The sequence below is a fragment of the Panthera tigris genome, chromosome B1 (genome assembly GCF_018350195.1).
Source record: "Panthera tigris isolate Pti1 chromosome B1, P.tigris_Pti1_mat1.1, whole genome shotgun sequence".
Taxonomy (NCBI): domain Eukaryota; kingdom Metazoa; phylum Chordata; class Mammalia; order Carnivora; family Felidae; genus Panthera; species Panthera tigris.
This window is the reverse complement of record NC_056663.1, coordinates 68776294-68795022: the sequence shown is the minus strand read 5'-3', so window position 1 is coordinate 68795022 and position 18729 is coordinate 68776294. Positions and strand designations below refer to the sequence as shown.

Below are 18729 nucleotides of genomic sequence, written 5' to 3'. Positions count from 1 at the left end.
TTTTCAAGCAGAAATATTTCATATGCTTCATTTTTGAATAAAACAAAACATTTGCTATACTTTCGTAAGTTTGAAAGAAATTTGTTATAAATTAAAGGGATATTCTTAGAGGTCAAATGAAGGCCGTTCTTTTTTCATAATCTTGGGAAATTAAAAATATTTTTCTTTGTAGATTTGGGTACCTTTGAGTAATTCTGCTTACTCTTCAACAAAATAATGAATTTAACTTGTTTGAGCATTTAACATTGGTCTGGCATGACTTAAGCCTATATGAGAATTGATTTTTTTTTTTTGTGAGATACTCTTTTTCAGACCCTTTCAGTTATACACTAATTCCCTGTAATAGAATATCGAGCTCACATTTAAGTAAAAATTATTTTGGCCCTATTAATGTTGTATTCTCCTTGAAGTCTTGATATTTATTTTACTTGTTAATAAATCAAGTAAATTATTAAAATTGGCTTCTCTCACATTTGTGTCTATGAGTAATTCTAACTTCTTAGATGTTGTGAAGTCAAACTCCTATGGGAATCATAATTTCTGTTATATCCTCCTCCTGGAAAAACTTGCTAAATTGCTCATAGATGTTAACTGACAGTTCAGATCAACTTCATTTTGAAGTTTTATGTGAAATTACCCTTGAAATGAATAGTAACATCTTGAGTGTCAGTTACTAAAACACAATTTAGAAATGAATAGCGATATCCTAGGTGTCAGTCACCAAAGCCAAATTTGTAGAGTTCCATGTCCCATTATATAATGTAAAATTGTTAGGAATACGTTGTTTAGTTTTATAGGTTGGACTGCCTTCAAAAAGTTTTTTTGTCTTTTCCTTTCCCCTAAAGTTTAGTTTCCTTTGGTAGATGTGAGACTTTATTCATTTATAAGGAAAGTTGGAACAACTGGTAAGTTGCCTGTGTTTGAGAGTTTGTTAGAAAACAGTCTTATTCATCTCTTGATATTTTTCTTCTCTCTCTCCTTTCCCCTCCTTCTCTGGATGTAGCTTACAAGACAGCTTTGAATACATCCACCAGGATCCTAATTTGGGAAAACTCAACACAAATCAGAATAACTTGGGTCCTTGTCGTACTGGAAGTAACCTAGGTAAAATCAGCCACATAACTGGGCTCTCTCTTTCTGAATACAACTATTGTGGGTGTGTGTTTTGCTTTATTTGAGTTTGTTGTGTTGTTTTGTTTTTTTGCATTATCTTTAATCTGTGTTTATTTTTGTGTGTGTACTTTGTTGGCCCCTCTTCCGTGTGTCTCTGTCTCTAGGTCTGCTGCAAGCATGCGGCAGCAAACTGCTACAGGGCGTAGCTGAAGGAGGACCTCTCCGGCTCACCCGGAGCGCTTCTTTCTTTGCAGGTTTGTGTGGAATGCTGAGAACAGTGTGACCCACACACATTAGTAATAACTCCTGTGCAGTTTCTTAGAAAAAAATCCTGTTTGGTGCCTCTCTAGAAATCCAAGGGGCTCTTGAGATAATAGTTTCAAATGCAGCCAAGTTCACGGTGTTTTGAAAATTCCACCAATGAACTTCTATTGTAAATGTCTTTGCTAATACCCCAGTGTAAGCTGATTTTGATCTGAAATGAGCCCTTAGTGTTTCTAAGAGGATTATATTTTCTGATTTTCTTGGGCCTCTTCAAGTCTGAACTGTTTTCCTTTCCCATGGTATATACTTCTATCCATTTAGTCACCTGCATCCCCACCTGCACAGAGTTTCTTCAAAAGTCACCTAATAAGAGCATGGAAGACCTCTCTCTCTCTCTCCCTCTCTCTCTTTTTCTCTTCCTCAGCCACCTCATCTCTCCCTCTCTCTCTCTCTACTTTCCACCCCTACTCTCTCTAGCATTTAAGTAGTTTAAATGCAGTTTCTAGGTTCTTTACAGGTATAATCATCTCGGTCTCTCTGGGTAGGTAAATTCTTAGATTTAACTGGCCTTGCTAGCTAAAGCTGTTGAATGTCTGTTGAAGTCTGGCATGATTAACAAGTGTGGGGAATCTTCATTACTAACATTAAGGGTTATGTTTATGACAAATGGTATTCCTCATTCTGTTCTTTGTAGCTGGAAATGTGCTAAGCTCTATTAGTTAACTGACACCCCGATGAAAGTGACACCTTCCCACCTACGTAGAGTGAGGCTAACATGTTTATATGCTCTCTTCAAAATTATGAAAATAAACAGTCTTCAGAAACTCTCTGGAAAGTATAATAATCAGGCCGGGCCCTGGGTTTCTCATACATTGTAAAGCTTACTATAGCAATATGTCCTCTACCCTCTAGCTCAATATGTATGATGAATCTGAAGCATTCCTACAAGTCTGTAATACTTTAGAGTGTTTTCTAAAATTCATGCCAGGATATTCGTTTTTCTCAGTAACTCTACAGTGATACTGGGTGTATATGGAAAAGAAATGGGGGAAGAAATATTTGAAAATGAAGGGGTTTTTATCTGCCAAGAGAGTGGGTTATAAACAGAAACATTTTTTAAATTTATGAAATGGTATTCAAATATTTCTGTTTCCTAAGTTGCCTATAGTTACTAATAAAACTGATTATAAAGCATTTTGAAAATACAGTGCTATTTAAATATTACTAATGATGAGGACAATGGCTGGAAGTATCTGCCTGAGAATGTTTGTTCATTTTATCAACTGCATGAATAGTTTATTATTCAGTTTGCTTTAGAAATAGGCACCACTCCAACAAGTTTTTATGCTGCAGTAGGGTAAAGACAGGTAATTACTTGGTTCTGTTTTTACTCTCACCATTGTGTTTTATGTATTTAATTTTGCTTTCTCGTTGATTTTCATATATACACGTATGCCAATCACCAATAGCAGTAGCCTACTTTGAAATGTAAAAATTACTGTAGTGGCTTTTAAACAAGGCCTTCTTTGGAAGTTCAATAACATTGTTACTTTTGCCTTTATCTTAGCACATAGCACTCCAGTTGACATGCCAAGCAGAGGACAGAATGAAGACCGGGACAGCGGTATTGCTAGATCAGGTATTTGCACTTCCTTTTATATGTTTAGTTGATAGAGTGAGCTATCTGTAATGATGAAGTAGGTGGGAAAATAGAAGACAGGTCTCACCTTCTGGGTTTTTTTCCTTTGCCATATTCTTTTTTTTTTTTTTTTTTAATTTTTAAATATTTATTTATATTAGAGAGAGACAGAGTGCAAGCAGGGAAGGGGCAGAGAGAGAAGGAGACACAGAATCCGAAGCAGGCTCTAGGCTCTGAGCTGTCAGCACAGAGCCTGACGTGAGGCTCAAACCCACCAACTGTGAGATCATGACCTGAGCCGAAGTCAGACGCTTCCCTGATTGAGCCACCCAGACGCCCCTCCTTTTCCATATTCTGAAGTAGTCTCATGTGTCTGAAGATCCAGAACGTTGATATACAGCATCTAGGAGTGATTGTACAACATGGGCTAGTTTTTTCTAAACCTGAACTCATAAGAGACTATATTGTATTTGAGAAATTTCCTTTTTTTTTAATTAAAAAAATTTTTTTTAATGTTTATTTATTTTTGAGAGAGAGACAGAGTGCAAATGGGGGAAGGGGCAGAAAGCGAGGGAGACACAGAATCCAAAGCAGGCTCCAGGCTCCAGGCTCCGATCTGTCAGCACAGAGCCTGACGCAGGACTGGAGCCCACGAACTGAGATCATGACCTGAGCCAGTCAGACTGACTGAGCCACCCAGGTGCCCCTAAGACAGCAATTTTGACTGAGAGTGATTCTGGTTCCATGGTGGTACCCATTTCTTCTTGCCTTGAAATTCAACCCTAACAAAAATAGCTCCAGTGCCAGCCAGCCCTGTTCAGGTGGGCCCTACCAGGGCAGGGAGCTGAGCTTCGGGACGTTAAGATCTTCAGTACACATTCACAGCCTTTGAGGAACTGATGCACTGATGTAGCTCAAAGCTCAGCTACTCCTCTAGTAGAGAATGCTGACAGCACCCCCTAAGGAATGGGGAAATTCTCCTAAGACCATTGAATACAAATCAAATTTAAAATTTAAAAACAGTGTTCTCTTTAGCATTTCATAAGTTACTCTTTAGCTTCTCAGATTTCATGTTTGTACAAAAATTGCTTTAAATGAAAATGATACACGTCTAAGCAACAGGAGTTACATTTCTGACCAATGGCTCAATGCTCAAGTTTACAAAAAAAGATTACGAAGACCAAAAGCAATCGTTTTTATTTCATTATAAATAAAATCCAGTGTACTTTATACGTGACATACATAAACAAAGGAAGGGGATTCAGTAACAAATGACATTTCATTTAATAACTCAGGAGCAGAGTTGTACCGAGTGGGATGAAGGACCCTGGCACCACACAAAAGCAACATGAGGACTCCTTTGAGGTGTGTCTAAGGGCCAGAGATGGACACAGAAATGAAAGGAAGGCAAGGAAGAAAGGCATTGAGGCACTGACTGGCTGGCCTGTTTGGCGAAGGTGTCCTGTATCACTGGTAAAACCAGTGGGGTGCTCTTAGTCTTTAGTGGAAGGCAGAGGCTGCATGTCTGATGTGTGCATCAGGCAAAAAAACCCACACTCCTCCAAGGCCTCCATTTCCAGATCACTGCTTCACTGCCCTTCTTCTACAGCACAGAATCTACCTCAGATCTAAACCACAAATCAAAAATCATAGCGGAATCATGTACGAAGGCAGAAACCGAGAGATCTTAAAAGCAGTATTAGAAAAGTTTAAGCCTTGAAGGAATGAGAGAAGGGGTAGCTAAGGTAAAATCTAGATCAGCCTGACTCTAGGACAGAAGAGAGGGTGACTGGCAGGCCCTCCCGCAGAGGTGGACGGATTTACCTCCACAGACACCTTTCTTCCTCTGATTTTATTTTCAATACTCAACAAGCAAATTCCCAGTAAAATCAGCTAAAGGAAACTTCCTTTTAAAAAGAAATTTCTCATGGGGCACCTGGGTGGCTCAGTCAGTTAAGCATCTGACTTCGGCTCAAGTCATGATCTCACAGTTCTTGAGTTCAAGCCCTGCCTCAGGTTCCGTGCTGAGAGCAACAGAGCAGAGCCTGCTTGGGATTCTCTCTCCCTTTCTCTTTCCCTTCCCCACTTATGCACATGCTTTCTCTCTCTTTTTCACTCTCAAAATAAACAAATTGACTTTAAAAAAAAGTAGTAAAATAGGCAGAAGATCAGTATGAGAAAAACTTTAACATGTATTCTCAAACATTTTTATTCAAGTGTTTTGAAATGAACCTTCAGTGTAAGAATACACATCATCATAGTACTCAACTAGGACATGTGTTTTGGCCACTCTGCAGGTACAGGGTGGACCCCACCCCAAATTTGGTTTGGATGTCGAGACTAATGACACCACACACATGCAAGAGGATATGAAAATATTTATCACTCACGTAATGACACTTTCTGGTGAGAGCAGGATGGGCTTCCTAAGATGGTTAGAAAATGACTTGAGAGGGGTGCCTGGGTGGCTTAGTCGGTTAAGCGTCTGACTTCAGTTCAGGTCATGATCTCATGGTTTGTGGGTTCGAGCCCCGCGTCGGGCTCTGTGCTGGCAAATTGGAGCCTGGAGCCTGCTTTGGAATCTGTGTCTCCGTGCCCCTCTCTCTGCCCCTCCCCTTCCCACGTGTGCACGTATTCTTGCTCTCAAAATAAATAAACATTAAAAATAAAAGAAAGAAAATGCCTTGAGAGAAAGGGAAAGGAGACGATCTTCAGGTTTTTATGATGGTTTGGGGGTAGGGCCAGGGTGAGGGCTTCCACACACAGGTTGAACTTCCTAGTGGTTCCAAAGGAGAAAGCCTCTAGGCTTTCTCATCACCTTGCTCAGATGTGGGGCAGACAAGGAAGAGGTTTGAGAGGAGAAGCTTAAAAGGTATCAGCAGTCAGACATCAAAAAATGGAGTCAGACTATTTATTACAACATGTGTCACCATTGAATAATGCAAAATGACATCCCATTTGGATCTGAATTCTTCATTGATTTAACTGATAGAGTGCTTTGTAAAGAGTGGCAAGAGTCAAGGAGGGTACTGCTTTGTTTGTTGTCTGTGTGGGAGAAAGGCCATGGCATCCCGTTGACCTTGCGTGTATAAATGTAGGCAAAGGCTTGAACTCACTTTATGTGAGTCTTGGCGGTACTGATTGTGCTCCTCTGGGAACACAAGAGAATGGGAGGCCCCAAGGAGATGCTGGGACATCATCTCCCACTCACTTTCTGTCTCCCCTGGGAAATTGTTGTGAAACTGTCTCATCACCTCCAGGCTTCAGATAAGGTTTGGAGCTTTCTGCCCTGCCCACCTGAGACTAGAAGTGCAGACTAGAGAATTGCTGAGCTGTGGTCTCCAACTGCTCCCCAGCACCAGGGCCTCCTACAACTCAGGGTGTGGGCATCTGATCCCTTTTGTGTCAGTACTGTCCTTTTTGGCGTGTGAGGCAGGGATCACTGGGGACTGGCACTTTTGGTTTATTCTTCTTTCCACAGACTATGTAAGAAACTGTCCCAATCTAAAAATGTCTTGTTACATCATTACTCTCAAGCCTTTACTTTGGGCTTTGCCTTGCCTTCTATATATGAACTTGGCAGTCTGTAATGTAGCTTGGACAGAACTCCATTTCTTCATTTCTTTATACTTCTCATATTTTAAGTCAGACCTTTGGTTATTCTCCTGGCATGAATGTTTGTTTTCCATTTCACAAATTTGCTGACTCTTTTGCTTTAGCTTTTTCCTTTCTACGTTTGCATTCTTACTACCTGTTTAAGAAAAATTAGAATAAAAAAGCAATGCAGATAGCATCCCAAACTAGGGATCTAGAATAATTCTAAACAAAGATGTGTGATACAGTTATGGAGAGATTTTAAAACTTTATTAAAAGAAGACTTAAATGAATGGAGAAAGAGATGAAGTTTCACAAATAAATATAAATTCAGTGTAATTTTGATTAAAATCCCTTGTGAAGCCAGACAAAATAACTCTCACTTATATGGAAGAGCAAAGAACCAAGAGAATTTTTATTCTTCGTAAAAGTCTTTGTAGGCACTTCATTCTTAGACTACAGACTATGAATTAAAAGGCATACAAAGGTTAAATAACTTGGCACATAATTGTAGAGGCTTGATCACCAAGGCTCGGCTAGAGTTTATATCCTAACTAAGGAATTAAAATTTAAGGTGCTTTCAATGAAATATTATTCAGTGCTAAAAAGGAATGAGCTATCAAACTGGGACAAAATATGAGAGAAACTTAAATCATATGGCTAAGTGTAAGAAGCTGAGCTGAGAAGACTTACCTACTATAGGAGTTCAACTGTGTGACATCTGGAAAAGGCAAAATTGTAGAGACAGTAAAAAGATCAGTGGTTACCAGGAGTGGGGACAGGGGCAGGGAGGAATGAGTAGATGGAGCACAGAGGGTTTTTAGGGAACTGAAAATATTTTCATTGATACTGTAGTAGATGGTACATGTCAGTTCACGTTTGTTGGAACTCACAGAAAGTACAACACTAAGAGTGAACTCTGTGGTGAACTATGGATTCTGGCTGATGATTATGTTTGAGTGTTGGTTCATGAGCTGTGTCAAGTATAGCACTCTGGTGTGTGATATTCATCATGGGGCAGGCTCTGTGTATGTGAGAGCAGGGGCTATATGGACAGAGCTCTGTACCTTCCACTAAGTTTTTCTGTGAACCTAAAGCTACCCTAAAAAATTGTCATTTTTAAAAATTAATGTGTTTGGGGGCACCTGGGTGGCTCAGTCTGTTGAATGTTGGACTTTGGCTCAGGTCATGATCTCCCAGTTCTTGAGTTCGAGCCCTACGTCAGCCTCACTGCTGGCAGCACGGAGGCTCCTTCAGATCATTTGTCCCCCTCTCTTTCTGCCCCTCCCCTGCTCACAAACTCTCTCTCTCAAAACAAACAAAAAAAAAAAATTAAGGTGTTTTGAAATCGTGGTGGTGAGGACATTTTCTTTGTCTTTCCACTGAGGGAACTTGATGGGAATTTTATTAAAACTTAAAAGACCTGGGACACTTTTGAGGACCCCATATAGTCTTAAAATCACTCTGGGGTTTGGTAACTATGATGTGTTAACTAAAATTTGATTTGCCAATTAATGTATTTATTTGGTTTATTGAAAATGGCATTTTCCTATCCGACAATAATCACAGCTCTATTAATTGACCTTTGAAAATGCTTCTGTTCCTTTGTAATGAGAAATACAACTGGTACACTTTAAGGAACCTTGTATTTTTCAAGTGTTGAAGCAAAAACTCTAAGCGAAGTACCATCAGTGTTATAGCAAAAAAAGATGATTGCTGTGTTTTGGATGTAGTGCCCTCTGTGCCAAATATAAAAAGTGTTCAGGGTCAGAGCTATACTACTGCTGTCCATCACCATCACCGCCTCCACTACCACCACAAAACGACAACAACAACAAAAGAATATTTTGAAATGAGGGTAGGGAGGAAAAAGAGAAAATCCAAGTGCTCTGCGTACAGCTTTGACCGCAGGAAACTTTTAACGAACTCACACTTTGAATTCTCTGTAGAAATTTGCCTCCCTAATGCTTTGTTTCTGTCATAATTACCGATTGAGACAGACATCGCTGTTCTTCCCATAACCATTTGCTCACTCTTCATGCAGCAATATTTCTTGAGCATCTTATGTGCCAGGCGTTTTCGTAGGATATGGGGATAGATCAGGGATCATCTTGATCCATGATCTCATGGAGTTTATATTTAATAGAGGAAACACAGATAATAGATAGTAAAATGTAGGCACGCACTTACACTGAGGAAAAGTAGAACATATGGGGTGCTCGTGGGAGGCCTCTCCAAGAAGGTGAAATGTTCAGCTGACTGGATTGCCATGAAGATCAGAGCAAAGAGCATTTTGGGCATGGAACAGCTAGTGCAGAAACCGAGAGTGGAAACAGGCTTTGGAGCTTTGTGTATAAGGAATAGCAAGGAGGCCGGAATGTAGTAAGGGCGGGTGGTATAAGATGCACTCGGAGAGGAAATAAGGGGCCTAATCACATTAACTTAGTCTTCTCACTATGACGGGATTGTTTCCAAATACACATAGACCCGTGCCAGTCCAAGCTGCAGAAGAGACAGAAGAGTCTAGCCAACTACCAAATGCATTAAACGTTAATGAAACAGTTACCTGAATCCACCCTTTTCTCATGAAAATGGCAATGAGTTGTAGACCAAAATTAGGGCTGTTCTTCCATTTGAGAGTTATTAACTATATTAATAGCTTCCTATTGTGTGTGATCGACAATGATATACCATAGTACTTTAACATAAAAATCATATTAAATAGTATTAACATATTTTGATAAGGAAATGCTTGATAGCACTAAGCCAGCACTTTAGCTTAATATTTCACTTATATACCATAAAAAATTTTATTCGGTATTTTATAATGAGAAAGGATTATTCTCTTCTGTGTTTTATTTTTTTAATTGTTTCCCTTCCCTTTCACGTGTCTATTACAAATCCTAGGTTGTTTTCATAATCAACTAATCAGAACTAATAACATTTTAGTACTCCAAAATGTTGTATACTTAGCTTTCCTGTTCCAAGAATTATCAGAGGGAGTAAATAGCCAGCATTTATTGTGGGGGCTAATAAGTATTTTGCATGTATTGATTTGTTTAATCCTCACAGGAACCTTATGAAATAGGTCACTGCTTTTCAAACTTTTCTTTTGTCTGAAGTTCATGCTAACTAATGCATTTTATGTTATGATCCAGTAACAAACATCTTTATATATAACAAAAGTTTCATCAGTTAATAGCACTGCAATATACTCTTGTGTTTTTTCTTTTTAATTTTTTATTTTTTTTAAGTATGTTTATTCTGAGGGAGAATGCACAAGCAGGGGAAAGAGAGAGAGAGAGAGAGAGAGAGAGAGAGAGAGAGAGAGAGAGAGAGAGAGAGAATCCCAAGCAGGCTTCGCGCTGTCAGTACAGAGCCCAGTGTGGGGTTCCATCTCACGAACTGTGAGATCATGACCTGAGTTGAAATGAAGAGTCAGATGCTTAACCAAATGAGCCACCCAGGCGCCCGCTTTTTTTTTTTTTTTTAATGGTGGTGTCAGTTCACTAAATAATTCACAATTCACTAGCAGATTGTAGTTCTCATGGAAAATACTGAGGTGTGGTATTTTACTGTCCTCATTTTACAGATGAGAAAGCTAACAGTTTAAGTAAACTGCCCAAGTGTTACATGTAACAACTGGTGAGTAGCAGAGGTAGGATTTGAACCAGGAGCCTGGGCTTTTATTCAGTTTACTAAACTGAATTATATAGCTATACCTTTAATTTCCAGAATAAATTTGGCCCTCAGAGTCATCTCCATCTTGCCTCTGTGACAGGGAAAAAAATGTTTATGAAACAAGTACTGCCCCTCAGCCCTGTCCTCCACCTGCCAAGAAGTTGAATTGATCAGCATAAGTCAGGGAGAGAGACAGGGGACCCTGAAGATTTAGGAATAGGGAATGAAGAGTTTGTGTACCTTATGGGAGACTTTTAGAGCTTGAGGATGTGGCACAAATGTCTAATTGGGATTTTTTATTAAGTTGTTTTGTGTGATTTTGAGGAAGAACTCTCTTCTATCTCCCTTCGACATTGTCAGGAAAATTACCCACCACTGATATTTCAAATAAGGATTTGACTTTGGACAGTTAAGTCCAGCCTCAGGGTGAAACCAGGTCAGAACAGAGGCAAGCCTGTTGGGGCCAGCCACATCTGGGTGATACTTTAGTGAAGAAGTGCCATACGTTCACTAACGATTTATTGCCTGTTGTGTTCAAGGAGCTGTCCTGGCTGGATACAGGGATGCAAAGCTGATTTAGATGTACCAAACACATTTGTTATGAATAGTGACTAAATTAGAAGAAAACCATGTCACGCACCTCTGCTGTGCAAAGAACCTTGAGTTGTTTTGCATCTAATTCTGTAGCCTGGCAAGTTCATTGCTATTCATGTAGGTTTGAAGCTCCATGCAGGCGGATGTGTGTCTGTCTTGTCCACCAGTGTATCCCAGTTGCCACACGCAGCACCTGGCACATTGTACACACTCCAGCATTTGCTGACTGATTATTGACTAACAGCCAAGTAACTCCTGGGGTATTTAAGAAATCAGGTCAGGGAGTCAGGTTATTTACATCTGCCTATGAAACCATAAATTAAAATGTAAAACTTTATATGGGAAATTGCCTTATCAAGTGATATCCATGAGCATAATATATTATGTGTCCTGAAATCAATTTCCTTTGTCCTGTGATCTGCTTCTGAAAACATTGACCAGCTTTCAACATAGCACCCCATTTTCTTTTCCACTGGACTGACTTTTCAGTGTCTAATTCCTTAGCCCAAGGAAAGTAAAAGGAAAAGAGCCTGTCTTCTTTCATTCTTCCAAACGAGTAGACCTCCATCAAGCAGCTCTGCTTTGTAAGAATGCCTTTGCCCAGCCTGAAAGGGACGGGTCCCTCCCTGCCTGTTAAAGAAGTCTGGGCTGGCATGTCAGCTCACACTGAGAGCCTAAGTGCAGGCATTTAATACTTTGTAGACGAAAGAAGCAGAGAGAGGCTCTGAGGCAAAAAAGTAATCCAAGCAGAAAATATATTTAAGACTAGAGGTTGCTTTTTCACAGCCAAGGAAGTGGCAATGGGGAGCTGGTTGCTGGAGGGAAGGAGCATAAATATGTATTGTGTATTTGGAGATAGGAGATTGGAGAGAGGATACTATGTGGAGGAACCACTTATTTGCCTAGATTTCACCTCAAAATAGAGAATGAAGAAGTAGTTAAGAGGAGAAAACATATGTCCATAAACATTGTATATGACATTAGTTATCAGGTATATAACAATGATGCTGTGTGAACTGTTGTCCTGGAAATCTGCATTTACATTCTGATGAAGTTAGTATTAATTATGTTGCCTTTTTAACGTGGGGCCTCATGATTGATGCAGTTGCTATGTCTGTAATCCCTATTTTTTAAATTTATTTTCCTTTTTAAAGGATGTTTTCTTTGTAAGAGAGAAGTCATAGTCTCCCCCTGCTGGATATGGCTGGTAGAACCCGAAAATTTAGGTCACTTGGCATGTATGTTGTGTAGCTACGAGAGGATTCATTTACCTGGACTTTGAACTTTCAAATTTTCTTCCCCACAGCCTCACTTAGCAGCCTTTTGATTACGCCTTTTCCATCTCCAAGCTCCTCCACATCCTCTTCCAGTAGTTACCAGCGCCGCTGGCTTCGAAGTCAGACAACAAGTTTGGAAAATGGCATCATTCCAAGGAGGTGAGTTGCAAGTTTGCTCTTGCCGAGAAAGGTACTAGTTGCAGGCAGCTCGAACAAACTGACAGTACTCACCTGTTGTCAGTGGAAAAAGAACTAAGACCTCTTGGTTAGCTTCAGCTTAGGCTGAAAATTTGCAAGTGATAAGTTTTATAAAAAGAATAAATATAGAAGCCAAACAGCAATCCGGTTTGGAAGACACTGGGGAATAATCTGGGTCATTGTGCCGTGTACGAGCTAGACTTGGTGTTATTTAAGGTGAGTGTGCTCTCTCTTTGAATTGGCTCCCTTCCAGATACAGCTCTTGGGAGCTAGAGGGGTGGAATAAATCTCTTCCTTGGCTTACTGTGACACCAGTGTGGTCTTTGGAAACCTGTGAACTCAAGGATTGGGACATACTCTTTTCATAAAACTTAAATTCTTAAACTGAGTGGTCACGACTCTGATTATAAAGATGGCTTCGAGGTATATTCTGCCTTCATTGCAGTTGAATTTTAGTTCTAAAGTTTAGTTGTTTTGCAAAATACACATTGTTGGCTCGTTATGATGTTACATCAGTAGCTTCCACTTTCTTCTTCCTACAACCCAAAACCTTAAAGGGAATTAGTATAGGTTGTACCTATAAAAATTCACATTTAAATTGGTTGATTTAGTGAGTTCGCTAGTAATCACCATGTGTAGGGATCTGTGAAGGTGTAAAGATGATTCAGTTACATGCCTGCATTTGTGAACTACTAGTATAGTTTGTTGACTGGTAGGGAAGGCGATATGCACATAAATAATGGCATAAAGACGTTAAACTGTAGGGGCTCTTGGGTGGCTTAGTCAGGTAAGTGTCCGACTCTTGATTTTGGCTCAGGTCATGATCTCACGGTTCTTGAGTTTGAGCTCCACTTTGGACTCTGTGCTGACAGCATGGAGCCTGCTTGGCATTTTCTCTCCCTCCCTCCCCCCCTCTCTCTTTCTCTTTCTCTCTCTCTCTTTCTCTGCCCCTACCCTGCTTGTGCATACTCTCTCTCTCAAAATAAATAAATAGACATCAAAATTTTTTAATAAAGCTGTTAAACTATAAATGCCATGGGCGGGGCATAAAGCACTTTGGGACTCAGAGGAGGGAGAGAATACCTGCTGGTGGTCATGGGGGGCATGGCAGAGCCATGCATGGAGGAGATGGCACTTAAAGAACAAGCTGAGAAACAAGGGTTAGGGTGTGTGTGTATAGCACATGTCAGGCTGCTTGCCTCTCTTCTGTTATTCTTACAATCCTAGCAAGCTCGGCCAAGAGAAAAACATATAGCTGCTTCACTCGCTGAGGAATTGTTTGGTGGTTGGTGGACTTTGAGTGGAATGGCGGACTTTGGTGTGAGGACAAGTCCTAGCTCTGCCACTCACTAGGTGTATGTGACAGTGAATTAGTCTGGATTCAAAGTGTTGCTTCGGCATCTGCCTTATTTGTGCTAGTACCAGCCTCATGGTGTTGTTGGGAGAATTAAATGAGATACAGCAAGTCAAGTCAAGCTAAGACAAGACATGGGACAGAAAATACTAGTCAGGATGACTTACTTGCATTTATTGCCATCATTATCATTACCATCACTACAGTTGTCAAAAGAAGGCATCCCACCGCCCTCCCTGCCATTACAGCAGCTTCTGTGATTGAAGAGAATGACAGGTTTTGAGAAATCTTCCACTTTATGCATCTCTTTTTTTTTTCTTAATTTTTTTTAACGTTTATTTATTTTTGAAAGAGAGACAGAGCATGGGTGGAGGAGGGCCAGAGAGAGAGAGAGAGAGAGAGAGAGAGAGAGAGAGAGAGAGAGAGAGAGAGACAGAATCCAAAGCAGACTTCAGGCTCTGAGCTGTCAGCACAGAGCCTGACGTGGGGCTCGAACTCACAAACTGTGAGATCATGACCTGAGCCGAAGTCGGACACTCAGCTGAGTCACCCAGGCGCCACTATGCATCTCTTTACTAAAAATGTTTTTCCATCCCTTCAGGATTAAATCTCAAGTTGAATAGCATTCTCCAACTCACTCCTCTAAAAATTCTTCAACATTCTAATTTGAATTGAGATCTGGCTTTAGAAACTAAAGAATCTCTAATGAACTTACAACTAAAATAAGTATTTTTAGTTCAAAAATGAAAATGCCCCCAGGGGCGCCTCTGTGGCTCAGTGGCTTGAGCATCCAACTCTTGATTTTGGTTCAGGTCATGATCCCAGGGTCATGGAGTCGAGCCCCGCAACAGGCTGTGTGCTGAGCATGGAGTTTACTTGGGATTCTCTCTCTCCCTCTCCCTTTCCCCTCTCCTCTGCTTGCCTTCTCTCTCTCTCTCTTTCTCTCTCTCTCTCAAAATACAATAAAAAAAAAAAAAAAGGAAATGCAGAGCCCCTTTGTTCAAAAAGTAAGGAAAAGTACTATTAAAGGTACTAAAATGTAAAGATTTAAAAAAATATTTTACTTACAAAATATAATAGGAATAATAGTGAAATATGAAGAAAAACTATAGATTGCAAAATTAATATTTCAGCGTCATAATTTTACATAATACGCTATCTTGATTCATCATAAGTCTTTTCTGGCTCATTTTTCTATATTCATTTGTCAGGTTATCAAAATTTATACTTTTTAGCAACTTTGCTTTCAATTGATATAATTGAAAGCAGCATTAGTCACTCTTGGCAAATGCGAGATGGCAAATGATTTTTGACAATTTTTCATTTTGAGAAAGATCTTTCTGCTGATGTAACTGTTACTGGAACTTTATGCGTTATGAAAACATTGGATTAAGTTTTTGATAAACTTTCAAAATATAAATTTCATTGCATCCAGATCTGATGATTCTTGTGGAACAGTTTTTCTAAAAAAATTTAATTCTTCGCACAAATCCATTTTTGTATAAGACTGAATTTAATTTTAAATGTAAATTTATACAAAGTTATTTTAATGTCTCCTCTGACATTTACTGTAACTCATGAAAGTCTTACAAGCAACTGAGTTTCTTCATGAGTTGTATATAATTCAAAATACCTGTTTTTTCATTCTATCGCTGCATCTTCAATTGTAAGGAAAATTTGTTTTATTTTATTAAAAAAATTTGTTAACATTTATTTATTTTTGAGAGACAGAGAGAGACAGAACACAGGTGGGGGAAGGGCAGAGAGAGAGGGAGACACAAAATCTGAAGCACACTTCTAGGCTCCGAGCTATCAGCTCAGAGCCCAATACGGGGCTTGAACCCACAAAGCATGAGATCATGACCTGAACCAAAGTCAGACGCTTAACCAACTGAGCCACCCAGGCGCTCCAGGAAAATTAGTTTTAAATGGGCTTTCTTATTAATAATTTGTTTATCTGAAACTTCAAATGAAAACAATGGGTTTTTTTTCTCTGTCCGGTGCAACAATCTTTACATTTAATTTCTATGGGGCGCCTGGGTGGCTCAGTCAGTTGAGCGTCCGGCTTCAGCTCAGGTCATGATCCCACGGTCTGTGGGTTCAAGACCCGCATCGGGCTCTGTGCTGACAACTCAAGAGCCTGGAGCCTGTTTCAGATTCTGTGTCTCCCTCTCTCTCTGCCCCTCCCCAACTCATGCTCTGTAATTTTAAAACAAAATTTCTATTTCTATGCCTGTAGATATATACTTTGTAATGTTGCAGTACTTTTCAAAACTGTAGATGGTAAACTCTGAAGAATTCTGATTACTCCTGGATGTACTTTCTTGCAATGTCCACTGAGGGCGCTTTGTGATAATTCACTGTCTTGGGTCTTGGGTCAGAGTTAAATATTTGTGCAGACTCTACAGGGACAGGTTCCGATGATGGATGGGCTAGCTGGCCTCGCACTGTGGGTCATGGCACTACCCAGGTCTTTGCTCTCTCCCATGGCTGTGGTTGCTGCTGCTCTCACAGCCACGAGTCTGGGCCCAGGTCCCATGCTTGCTGCCTTGGGGCCTCCTGCTACCCTGGACTGCTCAGACACGTGGGCGTGTGCCTGACTGCCTAGCTAGTTGCTCAGAGGCTGGGTTGCATGCCCTTAGGCCGGAGCCCACTGTGCACTCTGCAGCCTGGTGTCTTCACTGCTCGCTCACATGTTTCATTGTCCCATCAGACTTTACCTACAGAATACAGGCTCAAAGATAAAATTACCAAGAATTCAAGATGGCAACCGCAATACATTAAATCCAGCCTGGGGCCCATCTGGGAACAGGGTTCTGTGTGAGTGGGGTCTCATGCCCATGAAGCTGGCACACAGAGAATATAAATGTGGCTGATGTTTTGAATCGATCACTGTACCTATGAAGATCCCTTCATTTAAAGATGCTGCAGTTGATTTCTTACTTTTGGCAGGAATGGAGGTCGGAAAATTAGTTTTTTTATGTTAGACAGGAGAACAGTGGGTACCAAAAACACGATTGCATCTGGCTTTGAGAGAAAATTCACAGTAATCAAAAACTTCCTAACAGATAAAGATGGAAAGGATGATTTCACAGTCCTTAGCAGTTGGTTCCACACTGGATACTCATGTCTCCAGGCCCCCTGCTGTGCCAGGCGGTAACTTTTGGTTACTGGTTGGGGAGTTGGGCTTGGACCTTTACCGGCTGGTGGGGAAGTACTGCCTGTAATAGAAGAGAAACTGCAGAGATTCCGTCCCTTAGTGAAGCTACTGAGACCTTAAAGGACTGAGGTATTAAATTTCCCAGAAGGGCTTTTGATTCGAATTATTAGATTGAACCAGCCATATAAAGTTGATACAGGTTTGTTCTTTGACCTATAAAAATGGCAGTTTCATATGTTCCAATATAATACATACATTCAAATTAAATTCAAAGCTGACAAAAACAAACTAAGCAGTGGTGATATTAATTATAGATGATTGAGGTGCACTTACATAATCATAGTTTTTGCTTTCTTTATGGTTTTGAAGTAAAAATAATGTATGTAAGTGCTTATTCATAAGTGTCAACAAAATTCTACTTGATTTTTTTGTAAGGAGAAGATTAAGAGTGTAGCAGTGGGTTTTCCTTGACTTGAAGTCCTGTCAGCTGATGGGATTTCTCCCAGCTATTTGCTGGCCGTGCTCCAGCTGGCAGGATACACCTGATGGCGTGAACAGCAGCAGACGGATCAGGCATGGGGCAGAGTCCCTGCTCCTTTCCAGAGTCTAGGAAATGAGCCCAGACCAGAAGACAGAAACCCGGGGTTCTAGCGCCAGCATTGTCTCTAAGAAGCTTCCTGTTCCTGAAGCAGGTTGATGAATCACCCTGCCTCAGTTTCCACATTTGCAAAAAGATCTGTGTACCTTACAGGGTGATTTGAGGCTGAGAAGATACGGTGAAGTATTTGGGTACACACTCAAATGTTTTAAAACATTCTGAAATGTTCTTTCATTGTGGAATAATTTTAAAAATACAATTATAGTACTATATGATCTGATTTGCACAGTTGATCTAAGACTTCAGAATGAAGCTCTGTTGCATTAGAATCCAGGAATCCAGTGGAGAGAGGGGCATCTGGGTGGCTCAGTTGGTTAAGCATCTGATTCTTTTTTATTTTTATTTTTTTACATTTAAAAAAATATTTTTATTTATTTTTGAGAGAGAGAGAGAGAGAGTGAGCGAGCGAGCATGAGCGGGGAAGGGCAGAGAGAGGGAGGGAGACACACAATCCAAAGCAGGCTCCAGGCTCTGAGCTGTCAGCACAGAGCCCAACGTGGGGCTCGAACTCTTGAAACTGTGAGATCATGACCTGAGCTGAAGTTGGACACTTAAACCGACTGAGCCACCCAGGAGCCCCAAGCATCTGATTCTTGATTTAGGCTCGGGTCATGACCTCAGGGTCATGAAATCAAGCCCGAGTAGGGCTCTGCACCGGGCATGGAGCCTGCTTAAGATTCTCTCTCTCCCTCTACTCTTCCCCACCTCTCCCCCCACCCAAAAATAGAATGCATTAGACAGACACAGTGAAGCAAGTAAGAGCTACGCAGGGCTATTGTAGCTGTGGAAGTTTTTCAGAAATTCAGTAGGTGGCACTCTGTGCTGTGTTAAGACAGAGTTGGCTATTGTTTATACGGTAGAGATGAAGACGATGCATAAAAACGCATAGGGTTAAGTGTTTATTACAATTTCATTATTAAGGACCATATTGGCCAAAGATAAATAGACTGAAATGGTCATTTTACTTTGGGAAAAGAAGAGAAGTAGGAGATGCCAGACAAAAAAAAGAAAAGGTTGCGAGAAAGTGTTGATAAATATAATCTCAGAACTTCCTATATAAAATAGAAATAAACTGGTGCAAAAAACAAAGTTATAGTACAGGTACTTTGGAAAAGGAGAATATTTACCGTATGGAATTTCCTTATATGAAATTAAAATTCTAAGATAGGCTCAGGGTCTTTTTTTTTTTTTTTTTTT

General features: G+C 40.3%; 1 protein-coding gene across 6 annotated transcripts in view; it reads left to right on the top strand.

The window, feature by feature from the left end:
- The window catches only part of FNIP2 (folliculin interacting protein 2), a 131235-nt gene that overhangs the window by 72717 nt on the left and 39789 nt on the right, over window positions 1-18729 (top strand). For 4 of the 6 annotated variants that reach the window (XM_042983685.1, XM_007084218.2, XM_042983683.1 and 1 more), the window contains 4 exons: window positions 1004-1104; window positions 1278-1367; window positions 2945-3016; window positions 12192-12321. In XM_042983685.1, the coding sequence (XP_042839619.1) occupies window positions 1004-1104; window positions 1278-1367; window positions 2945-3016; window positions 12192-12321 (393 nt within the window). The remainder of the gene's footprint in view (window positions 1-1003; window positions 1105-1277; window positions 1368-2944; window positions 3017-12191; window positions 12322-18729) is intronic. The other 2 variants (XM_042983684.1, XM_042983682.1) reach the window with 1 other exon arrangement.